Here is a 17,684-nt window from a genome sequence, read left to right as displayed (position 1 = left end):
TATACTTCTATACAACCAGAGGAGTCGCCCCCTGGTGGTCAGTAGAGAGAATGCAGCTTTAACACATGAAGCGTATACTTCTATACAACCAGAGGAGTCGCCCTCTGGTGGTCAGGAGAGAGAAAGAAGCGTAACCCTTGAAGCGTATACTTCTATACAACCATAGGAGTCGCCCCCTGGTGGTCAGGAGAGAGAAAGCAGCTTTAACACATGAAGCATAGACTTCTATACAACCAGAGGAGTCGCCCCCTGGTGGTCAGGAGAGAGAAAGCAGCTTTAACACATGAAGCATAGACTTCTAAACAACCAGAGGAGTCGCCGCCTGGTGGTCAGGAGAGAGAAAGCAGCTTTAACACATGAAGCATAGACTTCTATACAACCAGAGGAGTCGTCCCCTGGTTATTATACAACACATCATGTGTTATGGTGAGGCGTTGGTGATGTTGTCGTTGATACATAGGACCACTTCCTGTTTGTGTGTCGTAGGAGGGTCTACGTGAATCCTGCTCCCATGTGACGCTCCTGCAGCAGCGAGAACGAGAGAGAGAGCTTGAACGTGAGCAGGAGAGAGAGAGGGAGAGAGAGCGGGATCGATCCACCGAGGCCCTGAGGGAGCTGGAGGTCAAAGTTCAGGCTCTGGTGGAGCGGGGGCTGGTCCGAATGCAGCGCTCCTCCTCCGGACACCTGGACCTCCAGCTGGTCCCCGTCGTCCAGCAGAAAGGTCAGTCGCTCTCGCCTCACCTCCAGACGGAAAATATGATTATTAATGAGACACAGATTGAATGCATTGATCCCAGGTGTGATCCAGGCTCAATGCAACGCAGTGAGTGGACGTCAGTAGACGCAGAGCCTCCCATGACGTCAGTTACAGCACTGTGGAAAAAAGGGAAATTTGACTTCATTTTGAGCTAAAAATTCAACTTTCACGAAACTATTCATGGAGTTATTGTGAGAAAACTATTATTATCTTGAGGTTTTATTAATCCAGTCAATAAACGTCTCGTTGTTCCCCGACAGCAAAAGAAGAAGCAGACTCAGGTAAAGACCTGGAGGCTCCTCCCACATCCACAGACGCTCCGCCTCCTCCTCAGTCGGCAACAGTGCAAGCTCCTCCCCCTCCAGGCTCAACTCTTCCTCCTCCTCCTCCTCCTCCTCCTCCTCCTCCTCCTCCTCCTCCTCCTCCTCCCCCAGTGGCTCCACCCCCCCTGCTGCCTCCTGGAGGTGGTACGACCCATTTCTCAGGAGATCTGACTGACAGCAGCTCAGGTGAGTCCACAAAAGATTGAGCAGGAATTATTTTGATTTTATCTGTGTAAAGTCAATACGGTATTTAACTTAGTGGTAAAGTGATCAAACTATATATATTATAGGGGAAAAGCAACAAATACAAATGTATTAATAGAACACACAAAAATAACATTTGATCAAAATAGCAATGGAATAAAAAACATAATAACATGAAACCATAAAAAATGATCAGAGTAAAGTCAGGAAAATGAATCTATTTCTCTGTATAATAATTCAGATTGAGTATGTCTTAATCATTTCCCTCCAGGGTGTAAAAAGAAGAAGCCCATTCAAACTAAATACCGCATGCCGCTGTTGAACTGGCAGGCGCTCAAATCCAACCAGGTGGCGGGAACCATCTTCACCGAGCTGGATGACCAGAACGTCCTTGAGGTTACATTTATTTATTCATATACTGTATATATATATATATATATATATATATATATATATATATATATATATATATATATATATATATATATATATATCTTTTAATATAGTATGTAATTGTTTTTCCACCCGGTGTTTCCTGCGGTAACAAACCAACATGTCTGAAGTGAAGTATGTTTTAATCTTTCTCTCTCTTTCCTCGCCGTCCTCTTCCTCAGGAGCTGAACATGGCGTCGTTCGAGGAGCAGTTCAAGACCAAGGCCCAGTCGGCCCCTGCAGAGCTGGGGACCCTGAAGATGAAGCTGGCCCACAAGACCCCCAGCAAGGTGTCCCTGATGGAGCCCAACAGGGCCAAGAACCTGGCCATCACCCTGCGCAAGGAGGGCGTGGCGGCGTCCGACATCTGCTGCGCCATCGAGACGTGCGTACAAGTCACGTGACCACGACCCGGCCTGTGCTGGTTCTGTCCTGGTTCTATACTGGTTCTGTACTGGTTTCTAACCCCCCACCACCCTGCAGGTACAACCAGAGAGCTCTGAGCCTGGACTTCCTGGAGCTGCTGGAGCGCTTCGTCCCCACGGAGTACGAGGCCAAGCTCATCCACGGGTACGAGTGCGAGGGCCGCCCCCTGGACGAGCTCAGCGAGGAGGACCGCTTCATGGTGCGCTTCAGCAAGATCCCGCGGCTGCCGCAGCGCATCAGCACGCTCACCTTCGTGGGAAACTTCCCCGAGAGCGTGCAGCTCATACAGCCGGTGGGTCCACGGGACGGGAGGGGGGCCCGAACTGGCTTGATCAGGAACGTATTCCTCCGCAGGGGAAAATAGTCCCGCAAGAAAAGATTGTTTTCAGACTTAAAGGACGAGTTTATTTATTCTTTATTTGATCGCTATTCTTCCTCCCAGTAATTTACAGGATCAATAAAAGAAGAAAAGTCAAAACCAGCCAAATATAAAGATCCGTAAATAAATGCAAAACCAAAATTACACAAATACACAAAATGAAAACACACTTCAAAATGCTGCCAAAGCTAAAAATGTGGCTCTGATTGTGTTTCCATTCATTCATGTTTTACATTTGTGGCTAAACGTAAACGGAACTCCACTAAACCCTTACAAGAGCATATGAGTCCATTTTACATGTTTATAACACAATTCAATCATAAATATTAACATAAAACATAAATATGACTCGAGAGACCTCCCTAAATTCTGGAAATATAAATGTGTATATCCCTAGCTTGATGCCACACATGATTAGCTCACTTTTCTGGAAAGCTTACGGTCTACAGAATCCGCCAATACTGCCAAATCCTTTGTGAGGCAAAACCTCAGCAAGATATCAACCACATTCCAGCCAAAAAACTGAAATATTACTTACTTATGGATGAAATGATACTTGCTTTTAATGTGTTGGTGCATCTGCTTGAGCAGAGCCCCTCGGTTGTGGAACCAGAGGCGTTCAAGATCCAGGAAGAAAGTTAGGGCATTTTTGCTTTCAGCGGACCTAAACCTACGGTACACGAAATGTGCACAAAATGAATTACAAAAAATATTTAACTTCACTTAATCAAAGTCAAACTTTGCAGAGATACTATTAACACATAGTGCTGTTTTATAGTATAACAAAAAGCAATGTTTTCTGTATATTATACCTTTTGAAATTATTCACATAGCCCTTGTGGTTGAGGAGATATTCTGAATTTAGGATGGGGTTAAACGAGTTTCTGAAAATGTTCCACATCTTTGATCCGTGTTTATGTATTTGAAACTTCTTCTCTTTCTGGCAGCAACTGAACGCCGTCATCGCCGCCTCCATGTCCATCAAATCCTCCAGCAAGCTGAAGAAAATCCTCGAGGTGAGAACACAACACTTTTATTGTGTTTTTACTTTATTGTGACTTTCTGTGGTTGAATAGTAAGAAAATACTTTATTTGTAGCTCTTTGTTTGAAATATAATGTTTTCTGGAAGAAGTTCCTCTTCTCCGTGCTTCATGCAGACGGTTCTTCTTGCTACTTGTAGTTTATTTGTTTTCTGACTTTTCTGCTTGTTCCGTAAAGATCATCTTGGCGTTTGGGAACTACATGAACAGCAGCAAGCGCGGGGCGGCGTACGGCTTCCGGCTGCAGAGTTTAGACCTGGTGAGCAGAAGAAAGGTCATGAAACTCTACGCTGAACAAATGCACATGTTAACCGTTTGATTCCTCATAATCTCAAGCTGTCGGACACTAAATCTACGGACCGGAAGCAGACGCTGCTGCACTTCATCGTGGGCATCATCCAGGAGAAATACCCCGAGGCCCGGTCCTTCTTCACGGAGCTGCACTTCCTGGACAAGGCGGCGCTGGGTGAGCAACAACATGTGGTCATCAGAGTGTGTAGTCGTGTGTAGTGTGTAGTTCCAACAGCACAAAACAACGTAAATAAAGTTTTTTTTCGTTTTAGAGCACATTTAAAACCAGTTGACCAAAGTGGGATAAAGTCATAAAGCAAAGACATGAAAACTACACGGTAAAATATCAGACCATGAAAACAATTAACCATAACAGCCATGCTTTAGGGCGGGGCTACAAAGTGATTGACAGGTCTCTACGTCGCTCCTCCTCAGTCCAAATATGGTCACTTCCTGTTCACTGGTTGCAAAAGAAACCATCATGGCGAGGGCCGTAAACCAAGATGGCGACGGCAAAAAAAAAATCACAGAATTTGAGGCTTCAAAACGTGAGTCCACGATCCAATGGGATGACATCACGATGACTCCACCCCTTCTTATACACCGTCTGTGGTTCAGGGACCAAAGATGACATTATTTCAGTTTAAACTGAACAGATCTGTCGGTGAAAGAAATAATCCATTCACGTGTCTTCCTTTGGGCCTCGGATCTAAAATCATCCAATCTCTTCAGTTTCCCTCGACAGCATCCTGCAGGACGTGCGCGCCCTGCAGAGCGGCATGGAGGCGACCCGGAGGGAGTTCTCCGTGGAGAACCACAACCCGGTGCTGCAGACGTTCCTCAGCAGCAACAACGAGCTGCTCCACGCGCTCACATGTGACGGGAGAACCGCCCAGGTCCGCCTTGATCAGCCCAGATAAACATTTAGCTGGATTATATACAGATGTTGATGTATTTCTGGTGTTCAGGGCCTGATTGTTTGAGCTGAAGCCTCTAGTTGTGTCTTGCAGGATGTGTATGACTCTGTTGTGGAGTACTTTGGAGAGAACTCTAAAACCACGCCGCCCTCCGTGTTCTTCCCCGTCTTCGTCCGGTTCATCAAAGCCTACAAGGTCAGAGCCGCTCCTCTCACTGAAATAAAGAGCCAGCTCCTTACAGCCCGATCAGTGGGCAGCAATGCCCACGCTCACCGTGTGACCTTCAGACGCAGATCGGTTATTGAAACGTGTTTTTGTCCGACAGCAAGCTGAGCAGGAGAACGAGCAGCGGACGAGACAACAAGTCCTGAACTGCGACGCTCCGTCGACTCCCCCGAAGCCCGAAGCCAAAAAGGTAACGAGGCCGTGAAGTAGATACCCGACTGTGTGATTAGTGTGCAATAAACTGTATAATATCAGAGAATATTGGGGATTTTTTCTTGGTACACTTTTTTCTCCTCTCTAAAATGTATCACTTTAATCTCAGAGAATATAGTTGATGTTTATTGTAAGATTTTTTTCAGACACATTTGTGATATTTTGAGAATATCCTATACATATATAATACCCTACATTGGATCTAACTACGGTATATTTGAGGATAATTCCGTTTTATTGCAGCCTGGGTCTTATTTGATAGATTTGTCCACCATTTCTATCAGTTTTTATGATAAAACTGCAGTAAAACGAGGTTTCCTAAGGAAAGCACACCTGGTGCTCAGAGACATTACCGCTTCAGTCCACAGGGGGCGCCAGAACCAACACTAAGTAAAGTTCCTCGTAGAGCCGCGTCGTCCTTTAAGGTTTCCACTGTTTCAGGTCTGCGTGACGTCCAAACTGCCGCAGATGGATCTGATAGCGGAGCTGAAGAGGAGGCAGGTGTCTCCTCTGGTGAGGGAGGGCAAGGACGGAGCCATCGAGGACATCATCACAGGTACGACGCACCTGAGACGCCTGAAACGCACCTGAGACGCACCTGAGACGCTGCTACACACCTGAGACACAGTGCTACACACCTGAGAAACCTGAGACACACTGCTACACACCTAAGACACCTGAGACACACTGCTACACACCTGAGACACCTGATACACACCTGAGATACACTGATACACACCTGAGACACACTGCTACACACCTGAGACACAGTGCTACACACCTGAGAAACCTGAGACACACTGCTACACACCTGAGACACCTGATACACACCTGAGACACACTGCTACACACCTGAGACACCTGAGACGCACTGCTACTCACCTGAGACACCTGATACACACCTGAGACACACTGCTACACACCTGAGACACCTGAGACACACTGCTACACACCTGAGACACCTGATACACACCTGAGACACACTGATACACACCTGAGACACACTGCTACACACCTGATACACACTGCTACACACCTGAGACACACTGCTACAAGCCTGAGACACACTGCTACACACCTGAGACACCTGAGACACACCTGAGACACACTGCTACACACCTGAGACACACTGCTACACACCTGAGACACACCTGAGACGCACTACTACACACCTGAGACGCACAGCTACACACCTGAGACGCACTGCTACACACCTGAGACACTGCTACACACCTGAGACACACTGCTACACACCTGAGACACACTGCTACACACCTGAGACGCACTGCTACACACCTGAGACACTGCTACACACCTGAGACACACTGCTACACACCTGAGACACACTGCTACACACCTGAGACGCACAGCTACACACCTGAGATGCACTGCTACACACCTGAGACACACTGCTACACACCTGAGACGCACTGCTACACACCTGAGACACACTGTTACACACCTGAGACGCACTGCTACACACCTGAGACACTGCTACACACCTGAGACACACTGCTACACACCTGAGACACACTGCTACACACCTGAGACACACTGCTACACACCTGAGACGCACAGCTACACACCTGAGATGCACTGCTACACACCTGAGACACACTGCTACACACCTGAGACGCACTGCTACACACCTGAGACGCACTGCTACACACCTGAGACGCACTGCTACACACCTGAGACACTGCTACACACCTGAGACACACTGCTACACCTCCACTGGACCAGGTTCACGTTCCCTCTTCTGACTTAAAGGGACAGTTCTCTATTTGGGGAAATGCACTTGATTGGCTCTTCGTCTCAGAAAGAGAAGATCAGCGACGACATGTGTTCACTAGAAATCACTCTTTTAAATCACTCTTTTAAATCACTCTTTTAAATCACTCTTTTAAATCAGAGTCCTCAGTTAAATGTTTCTTTTCTAAACTCCTGTTTCCTCTTTTAGAAAACTCACATCTTCACGCTTATTTTTCTCTGAAGACTAACGTCTCTTTCATTTCTCCTTACTTCCTCTTCCTCATTTTTCCTCTTCTTCCTCACCTTCCTTGTTTGTCCCTCCTCTTCTCCTCTCCTTCCCTCCTCTTCTCCTCTCCTCCCCTCCTCTCCTCCTCTCCTCCCTCTCTCCTCTCCTCTCCAGCCTTAAAGTCGGTCCCTTTCACGGCTCGCTCTGCTAAGCGTTCGTCTCGTCTCTTCTGTGACTCCGTCTTCATGGAGGAGGTGACGTCTTCCTCTCCTGCTTCTGTTTCTCTGTCTGCATTTTAGTGTTTATGATATTATGTTTCTCAGAATATCAGATGTTCTGCCCTTAATATTCCCTAAATGTTGCATTAATCGGAAATATATGCATCAGTCAGATTTGGGTTTTATTTTTATACTATTAAAACAAAATTACAACTTTATCTTGTGGTAATTTGAATTATTTTTGTAATATTACTCCTTATTTTTTTATAATGTTACAACTTCATTCTTAAAAGCGTCCGTTCTGAATCTCCTTTGGTAATGTGTACATTTGAAGAAAAATCAACACTTTTACTTAAACTAAATTAAGTATATTTAGCATTTGGCTACTTGCATACTTTTACTTGAGTAACGTTTCAACTGACTATTCTCCAGCAAGCTGGTCGTATACTTCTACCTGAAGGACATTATGCATGCAGAATGTATATTTATATATATATATATATATATATATATATATGTATATATATATATATATATATATATATACATATATATATATATACCGAAAACATCGGGTTACGAGCCGCTGCTGCTAGCTAGCGCTGCTGCTGCTAGCTAGCGCTGCTGCTGTTACTACCCCTCTGCCCAAGTCGGCTGTCGATCCTGGTCCCGCTACCTTCGGTGGTTTTCGGGGAGCTAGCGGAAGTTAGCGGGGAAGTAACGGAGCGCTAGCAGGAGCCCCCGCTGGCTACAGCGGGGAGCTAACGGGGACACTGACCGAAGGTAGTAGCGGCTCGTAACCCGACGTTTACAGTATGTATCCAGACTGGAGCTTATTGTTGCAACGTCCATGTCTCGTGTTCTTGTCCTCAGATTTAAGGAGCCAGCCGTACCGGCGGGCGGAGAGCGGGCGCCGCAGCGCGCGCTGGAAGGCGGGGCAGCAGCTGCACGTGTCGTCAGACATCTCGCTCTGAAGCCTCCGGACCGGTCAGCTGTTCGGTTCTGTTGGACGACATCTTTCACGGATGTAGAGAACGTACTGGATGATGACGTCAGAGCTCGTTAAGACGTTTAGTGACGAGACGACGTCATTAAACACTTTAAAAGTTTACGTAGAAAAGGCTTTCTTTAAAAAAAAAAAATGCTCTCGACATGATTTTTTAATTTGGTTTTTATTTTTAAATAATCTTAAATCACCGCTGTTCGTCTTTCTCTGAGATTTAGGCTGAAGATTTGTAATATAGTTAAATTATTTTAATACGGAAGTGTAAGAATGAGTAACTTTGCTTCTGCATTTTCAACAAATAAAGCATTTTATACCGTTATTGATTTAGTGTCTTTTTACTGTTACATGGTTTATTTAGACCTCTGTTGACTTAACCTTCCTCTTGTGTTAGCTTTCTGTTAGCATCTCTTGTGTTAGCTTTCTGTTAGCATCTCTTGTGTTAGCTTTCTGTTAGCATCTCTTGTGTTAGCTTTCTGTTAGCATCTCTTGTCTTAGCTTTCTGTTAGCATCTCTTGTGTTAGCTTTCTGTTACCATCTCTTGTGTTAGCTTTCTGTTACCATCTCTTGTGTTAGCTTTCTGTTAGCATCTCTTGTGTTAGCTTTCTGTTAGCATCTCTTGTGTTAGCGGGTCGGTTTTGACCCAGGTCTTAGCTGTAAAATACACTAAAAACAATCATCTATCATCCAGTTTGTTTCTCATCTCTTGGTTACCTTGTTAGGCTTCCTTATCCATGAACATATTGTTGTATGTTTTAATACTTTTGGTGTGGGCCTCTGGGCCTTTTCTTTGTCAGGATACCTCGATTTCAATTTAAAAAAATGGTAAAATTAACCTCAAAAGAATCATATAAATAAATAAAAGGTTGTTGTGTTACCTGACTATTACTGAGGGGTATTAGAACATATCTCTTAAATACAATTGTTTTATTTATTTCTTAATTTTAATATTATAAACTATACTAACATATATGGTGTTACGGGTCAATTTTGACCCATATATATTTACTAAGTATTTTTCACCAACAGAACTTTAATACAAACACAAAATGAAAAGCAGAACAAGTCATAACACAAAATATAGATTTGCAAGGTCAAAAAAACAACAACCAATTAAACAAATCTTATTTTAATAACTGGGTTGAAACCGACCCTAACAACACAAAAATCATAAATTCAACCAGAGCATTTTATATATTTTTAATTTTATTTAGTTGAAATATAGGCTCCTGACAAAGTCAAAAAGCCTTGATGCAATAAACACATTGATGTGGTTCCTTTATGCATTAAACACCTAAAACAGGTGCCGACCCGAACACAAGAGGAAGGTTAAATAATATGTTAGTTAAACATCAGCTCATATTAGCTGTAAATTGGTCATAAACCAATTTATCGGATCAGGTAGAAATATGTTATTTTTATATTCTTATATTTCTTATGACTTTTATGACAGTGTGATGCCATACTATATCTTTTAATGACATAGTGTCTGGCATACATTTATGTTTTTTTTACCTTTTATATGTGACTTTATGACTTTTTATATTTATATTTTTTTAATGACTTTTTCTGCATGTTTTTATAACTTTTTATGACTTACTATACATGATATACATAATGTAACTTTTTTAATGATTTTTCTCGAACTGATGCTGTTTCATGACCACTGAAGGTCAAAAGTGGTGCCTACTTTCTCCCTGCAGGATTCACGCTGACAGTTATTATACCATTGAACTATATACAACCTCTGACTTTTTATGACAATTTCAATGTCATAATAATATGTTGTGATTCTTCTAGACATAAAGATACAAAAAAAGACACAACATGTTACCGTTTCTCTTGTAATATTGTTTTTTTTATCAAAATTACAGATTTTCTCCCATAATTCATCTTAAACTTGTTCACATAAGAACAGTTTAGTAACTCTGAAAGATACATATAATTTGCATCAGATTCAGGTCCTTACTTTTACAGTATTGCAACATTTATATAAAAATAATAAAATACGGATACAAAAACATGAACTTATGTTCCTAGCCATGAACTGACTTCTTGGTTTTTAAAGCCGGTCAAAAGTGTTTCCACTTCCTGTCTCGTCGTCTCCATTTCCTCCGTGATCTTCCTGCTCAGTCTCGCGGTTTCTTCCAGACGCCGCGACAGATCCGAGCGGCTCGATAAGTTGTCGTCAAGTTTCTTCATCGCGGCAACGCAACTCAGGCTCTTGGCGGTCTGTTCGGCCACGCGGCGCACGTCGGCGGAACCGTCCGCCATTTTGCCGCTAACGGTTCTGATCGTTCTCAGCTCGTCCACCAGCGGTCCGATGGTTTCCCAGAACACTCCACTTTTCTGCGTCGTCTTTGAATCAACTTCTTCTTCTTCTTCTTCTTCTTTGCTTGAACCAAAATAATCAACAAAGAATCCAACTGAACGAACCGCGCAGTGAAAACTGCCCCCACTACGCCGTCTGAACGAGTTCTCAAGACGAGGACGTTAAAGTCTCAACGTTTGTTTCTGACATTTAAACGTGTTCAAAAGTATTACATCTGATCTCAGTGAGCGAACCTGGAGTCTGAATTCACAACATATATATATATATGTATATATATATATATATATACATATATATATATATATATATATATATATATATATATATATATATATATATATATATATATATATACAGAGTCAGATCAGTTTTATTTGTACTTACGTGCACTTTGAAAGAGCTCCAGCTGTTTAACGAGCAGCAAGAGTCACATCTGGAGTCTGACTTTGCTTTTGAAGCGTTGAAGCAGGAAGTGGAGGAGCTAAAAACTATCTGTTATCATTTCCTGCAACAGGAAGTGATAACAGATCACTTGACGCATCAAACTAGAGTGAATCTGCTCAGTTTGTTCAGATAAACACAACAAATAAAAGACTCACAAACACAAACACAGTGTGAAATATCAGGGACGAAATATGGGTCAAAGGATTTGATATTTTACATAATTATATATATAAATAAATATATAGATGTATATATATAAATACATATATGCATATATATATTTATATGAATATGTAAATACATATATTTAAATATATAGATGTATATATATATAAATACATATATGCATATATATATTTATATGAATATATAAATACATATATTTTTATTTTTATTTATATATAATTATATTAATTTGTATTTATTTATATATATATAAATATATATATATATATATTTATTTGTATATATATAGATACAAATAAATACAAAATGATAAATATATATATACATAGGTATATATATATATATATATATATATATATATATATATATATATATATATATATATATATATATATATATATACATATGATCCTTTCCGTCAACCCGTTTATATTTTTGCATCTAAACTCTGTTTTGCACACGTCACTACTTTGCTAACGAGCTAACTGTCGCTTAAGAAGTTCGTTAGCTGGACAATAAATTCATATACAGTACATTATCGACTGTGTATATATTTGGATCAAACTAATAACAATGAATGATAACGATGCTTAATTAATCACTGGAGGCCATTCACAGACTCACACCACTGTGTATAAGAGGGTCACCTTTATTGTCACAAAAACACAACAGGAACTTACAAAAGCAGCAACCTTTGTTTATTTTATCATTTTTTTGATTGGTTGATTTTTCTCACACGAAGCAGCAACTTTTACTTCCATCCACAAAGTTGCGCGGTGTTTTTTTTGCTGTGTTTAGTTGGTCTTTAGTACGTTATACTGACTCGTAGTAAGAGTTTCATTCTTCTTCACAATTCACAAACAACACTTACCGCACACAGCAAGCATCACTCTCAGAGGAACAGTATAGTCCATATCACCTTTCTCAATACGTAGAATAATAGGAATAATAAGAATAATCATCTCGTTGCATGTATTCTGACGGTAAAAGGGGCTTTGCCGACCCATTTTGAACATAATACAAAACCTCTATGCTGCTGTACATTTGTAGTTTACTCTATCATACGCTCACAAGTATACGTTTGACAAGTTGACCTCTGTTGACCCCGCGTGCAGATTCCCAGGAATGTATACAGTATGCATGCCATTTTGGATTTGATTTTTTCTTCCCTGTCTAAAAAAATGTCCACATAAAATTCTTGTAATATATCATTTGGGTTTATATATACATGTTTCAACATCCACAAATGTTTTTAACACTCACACATTCATCATGAACCATCAAGAGAGTTTAAACTGTTTCTGTGCAGCGAACGAGAGACGGGCGGCTATAGGAGAGGAATATGTGCTTTTCTTTTTTTTAATAAACGTGGCGGTACTTGTTATATAGATATTCATCTGGAGAACTGGTCGTCCGCGACAACGTGTGATCATGGTGTCGATGGGTTTAGCGGGAACCAAAATAAAAAAATAAAAAAGAATCTTTTAACACATTGAAAAATAATAATCTTACAGAATAAATGTGTTACATGCTTATGAGTCCTCTTCTTCAAGTATAAAAATACAAAAAAACCTTGATTATATAAAACATAGATGATGCTTTTTCTTTTTTACATGTTAATAAAGCGATTTCTTTAAAACAAAACAATGGTTTTATAATATACATACAATATATCTGTGAAGTGGTTCCGGTTGTACTTTAACTGTGTTTTCTGTGTACTAATACATTCCATGAACGTATTTACTACATGGTGACCGTCTGCCAGCGGTATAAATACACACTCAGGATATTTACCGCCAGCTTCCAAACGTGGAACAAAGAAATCTCACAAAACACGAGAAGCGAAAGTGAAAAACTGTCTGTGTCCCAATTTCACACCTCAAAGCAAATAGTTTCATATTTATTTAAATACTATGAACTAACCGTCATTAAACTCGCCAATCAACCTGCCAAAGATTTCATTCTGAGCTTCTTCTCCCCAAACATCCGCATGGTGTCTTTTAAAGGGACAGTGTGCCGACTTTGTCGCCATCTAGCGGTGAGATTTCAGATTGCATCCAACTTCAACAGTGGTTTGTCCGTTCTGGGCCACCGTAGAAACAACTCATTCCTATGTAACGACGACTGATTGATTCTTAGTTTCAGGTGGTTATGCACCAAGGAAAACATTCTTAATTACATTATATTATATAATATATGAATGCTGCACGCTGGCCCTTTAAAGGGAAACTCCAACTCGTGTGCATCCAGGTGACGACGTCGGAGGCGAAGCGTCCATTTTCAGACATTCAGAGGGTTGTTTGTTCACATGAAGGAAAACAAAAGAGAGAGAAGTTTACATCTGTTGAGTTTCTGTCGGACGCTGCTGATTTGAATATGCCATCGAGGTGCATTGTGGGAAATGTAGGATCCAGCATGTTTGGACTTTAGTGTCTAATTTTGACCAAATTCTTATTTCAATCCGTGCCGAGGTGCCGAGCTAGGGATCGATCCGAGGACTCGCTCCTCGCGTTATGAGTCCGGCTGAGACCTGAGAGGCAGACAGAGGATGAAGGGAGCGAAGCGGCAGAGAGAAAGAGAGAGAGAGAGAGAGAGAGAGAGAGAGAGAGAGATTCTGCTCACGGACCGAAAATGATGTGAAGGAAAAGAAGCGGCGGAACTGATGCTGATTGGCCAGAAAGCACGAGCGGGAGAGAAGAAAGATAATGAAATAAATAAATATACATATCTCACCACTGCCCCAAAAAAAAGGAAAAGAAAAGCAAGCAGAAGATTTAAGAGCAAAACATATTTAAATAAATTTGAATGGAAACAGGAAGCAGTGAGAGGGAAAGAAAAAAGACAAAAATCAAAATTTACAAACAGACAAATGTAATTCAAGTTTTTTGTCCAGTCTCATGTGAGTCTGACTGCCCCCCCCCCCCCCTCCCCCCACCCCTCCCCCCCCCCACTACTCTAAGCTCCTGATTGGCCGGCGGGTTTTGGTGCATCGGCGTGACCGTCCTCGTGCTCGAGAGACGAGAGACTGAAACAGATCGAGAGGAAGCTGTGATCACCGGCTGCTGTCAGAGCTCTGGACGGAAAACATGTCCTCCTCCTCCTCTTCCTCCTCCTCCTCCTCCTCCTCCTCCTCCTCTTCCTCCTCCTCTTCCTCTTCTGTGTGTGACGCAGGGAGGAGAGACGAGATGGACAGAGAGGAAAGGAGGGATGATAAATGTATGTCAGGAGAGGAGAGGAGAGGAAGGAAAGATGAGGAGAGGAGACAAAACCTCCTGTTTTGAGCTTTGGTTGAGAGGAGAGGAAAGGAAACAAGGAGGAAAGGAAGAGGAAGGAGAGGAATAAAGGAGATAAGTAGAGGATGAGGATACAAAAAGGAAGAAATGACAAGATAGAAAGAGAGGGAAGGTACGCAGGTGAGAGGAGGAGACAGGGGGGGTAAAGAGGAGACGAGGAGAAGGAAACAAGGGAAGGAAAGGAGAAATAAAGAGGAAACAATGAGAGGGGAAAATACAAAAAACTGGGAAATGAGAGAAAAGCAAGAAACATGGGAAGGGGAGATGAGATTAGGAAGCAAGGAGTAAAGGGGCAGGAAACAAGGAGACGAGATAAGAATAGGAGACGGGAGGAGAGACGAGCGAAACAAGGGAACGAGGAGACAATGAACAGAAAGAGGAGTATAAGAGTGAAACAAGGGAACGAGGAGACAATGAACAGAAAGAGGAGTAAAGGAGCGAAACAAGGGAACGAGGAGACAATGAACAGAAAGAGGAGTAAAGGAGCGAAACAAGGGAACGAGGAGAGGAGAAAACTAGATGATTTGGAAGAGATGAGCAGAGGAGAGGAAACAAACAGAGGTGAGCAAAAAAAGGAGAAGTGAAAAGGGATGGAAAGAGGACACAAGGACAGGAGGAGGAAACGAGGAGAGGAAGACGGAGAGATAATCTCTTTTATGAGCCGAGCCTCCTGGGAGTTGGTAAGAAAACACGTCCTTCTATCTTTCCTTCTATCTCTCCTTCTATCTTTCCTTAAACACTTGGAGGAATGACGCTTTGCTTCACTTCCTCGAGAGGAAGAGACGGAGGACGCTTCTCAATGTCAAGGAAGGATCCGAAGTCCAAGGATCCTTCACGCTCTTCCTTCGTCCAGAGGACTTTGGAGGCTGCAAAACTCCCACAATCCTTAGCGAACGTTTTCTGTCCCCCGGATTAAACAGGGCCACATAAAATAAATGCAAAATATGATTTGTGATCAAATCCAGTCCCTGAACCTCGTTTCATATCTACGAGGCCAAATTAAAACGAGGCGATATATATTTTCATATCTAAGGTTTTATTAGAACAGAACCTGAAGGGTTCCATTGTTGGAAGGTAGAATCAACGTTCTGGAAGGTTTTAGGAGAGGAATCAATATTCCTGCTAGAAATTGTGATTGTGAAAATTATTCAAAATAAAGTTTGACAGAAACAAAACATTTGAAGGAAGCGTCTCACGAGGAAGAACTCTGACATTGAGACTCCGTGAAAAAGAAAAACGGCAGAAAACTTTGAAGTTATAACGTTATAATATAAAGTACAACGCTATAATATAAAGTAGGTTGTTTGCAAATTTTGTTACAAATTGTGCATTTTTTTTGCATTTTTTTTTCAGAGGATTTCAGAGGAATCCAGAGTCAGTAAAACACACTTAAAATGACCCGTCTGTTTCCTCAGCGACTCTTTTCGTTTGAAGCAATAACGTCAGAAGTACAAAAAGCTAAACTGGATCGTCTTTCATGAAGTGAAGTCCAGAGAGACTTTAACAGAAAAGATGGCGATACAGAAATACATAAATGAATAAAGTGACTTTAAAGTAACATGGAATAAAATGAACGAGTCGTTTTGTTCCTGATACATTTACTAAACACACGAGACTTCTTCATAAACTCTCACTTTATAATAACCATCGGTAATAAATGGTTTATAGTTATTCCACAAAGGTAATCAATGATGTTTACTAGTTATTAGTGATGCTAGGATGAAGTTTATTGTTCCACACATTATATTTAACGTTAAGATACATAACACTTTGTAACTGGGTAATAATTAGTTTGTAAAACATCTATAATCATAACATTGTTAACGGTTAATTATTGGTTGGTAATACGTCTGTCAACATATTTGCTGGTTGTTTTTATCTGTTGTAACTGATGATTATAAATATCTGTTAAATTGTTAATAAATGCTTTGTGAATCATCTATAAACATTGTTTTGATACGATAGCTAATACTTTGTCATTGGTTAATAATTAGTTTTTGATTCTAACTTCTATAATAAAATCATGGTCTGTAGAATGCTGCATTCTGATTGGCTACACGTCGTCCATTACTTCCTGATAACGGACACCTCAAAGTGCATTATCACTTACATGTTTTACAAATGATTTCTTAAGGGTTTACTAATCATTTGGTAAATCATTTAAAGAATTATTAAACATACTCTAGTATATAAAATGTCTGCAACAATAAACTGTACATAAATAATGTTATAATGTAATCAGAATATAATTGATATATCTTATCAGCTATGACACAATATAGTTTATAAACTAATGATGTAATTATCATTTAGTATAGCGTAACTAGTAATTGGTACTTCTTACACATTTTCAATACATTACATTATAACTATTACAAATGAATGTATCATGCATTAATGATGGTTATCATAAAGAGTTTGAGGGCGTTATCTCACTTCTAAGTCAATGTGGACTTTATGCAAGAAATAAAATATGTGATTTAACTTTTTCTCTCTCAGGCTCTCTGGGTGATTCATCTCTATTAAAAAGCAATAAAGGAAATGAGGCGCGACAAAATGTGAGTTGATATTCAGATCCTCATCCGGACACGGATCCTGGTCCTCGAGGTTAGCCGTGCACTAACAGAAGCTACCGCTAACAGAAGCTACCGCTAACAGAAGATGCCGCTAACAGAAGCTGCCGCTAACAGAAGCTACCGCCAACAGAAGCTACCGCTAACAGAAGATGCCGCTAACAGAAGCTGCCGCTAACAGAAGCTACCGCCAACAGAAGCTACCGCTAACAGAAGATGCCGCTAACAGAAGCTGCCGCTAACAGAAGCTACCGCCAACAGAAGCTACCGCTAACAGAAGATGCCGCTAACAGAAGCTGCCGCTAACAGAAGCTACCGCTAACAGAAGCTACTGCTAACAGAATCTACCGTTAGCAGAAGCTGCCTGCTAACAGAAGCTACCGCTAACAGAATCCACTGCTAACAGAATATACCGTTAACAGAATCTACCGCTAACAGAAGATGCCGCT

General features: G+C 41.3%; 1 protein-coding gene across 1 annotated transcript in view; it reads left to right on the top strand.

The window, feature by feature from the left end:
- The window catches only part of fmnl1b (formin-like 1b), a gene marked incomplete at both ends in the record, with an annotated part of 27,159 nt that extends 18,781 nt beyond the window's left edge, over window positions 1-8,378 (top strand). The window contains 13 exons of the mRNA XM_079236936.1: window positions 487-721; window positions 1,018-1,233; window positions 1,556-1,680; window positions 1,899-2,101; window positions 2,200-2,434; window positions 3,469-3,537; window positions 3,741-3,821; window positions 3,899-4,028; window positions 4,586-4,749; window positions 4,864-4,965; window positions 5,096-5,185; window positions 5,650-5,764; window positions 8,278-8,378. Of these exons, the coding sequence (XP_079093062.1) occupies window positions 487-721; window positions 1,018-1,233; window positions 1,556-1,680; window positions 1,899-2,101; window positions 2,200-2,434; window positions 3,469-3,537; window positions 3,741-3,821; window positions 3,899-4,028; window positions 4,586-4,749; window positions 4,864-4,965; window positions 5,096-5,185; window positions 5,650-5,764; window positions 8,278-8,378 (1,866 nt within the window). The remainder of the gene's footprint in view (window positions 1-486; window positions 722-1,017; window positions 1,234-1,555; window positions 1,681-1,898; window positions 2,102-2,199; window positions 2,435-3,468; window positions 3,538-3,740; window positions 3,822-3,898; window positions 4,029-4,585; window positions 4,750-4,863; window positions 4,966-5,095; window positions 5,186-5,649; window positions 5,765-8,277) is intronic.
- Window positions 8,379-17,684: the final 9,306 nt, after the last annotated feature.

This window comes from Taurulus bubalis (genome assembly GCF_910589615.1).
Source record: "Taurulus bubalis genome assembly, chromosome: 2".
Classification (NCBI taxonomy): domain Eukaryota; kingdom Metazoa; phylum Chordata; class Actinopteri; order Perciformes; family Cottidae; genus Taurulus; species Taurulus bubalis.
The sequence above is the reverse complement of the archived record's forward strand: the minus strand, read 5'-3'. Positions and strand labels throughout refer to the sequence as shown.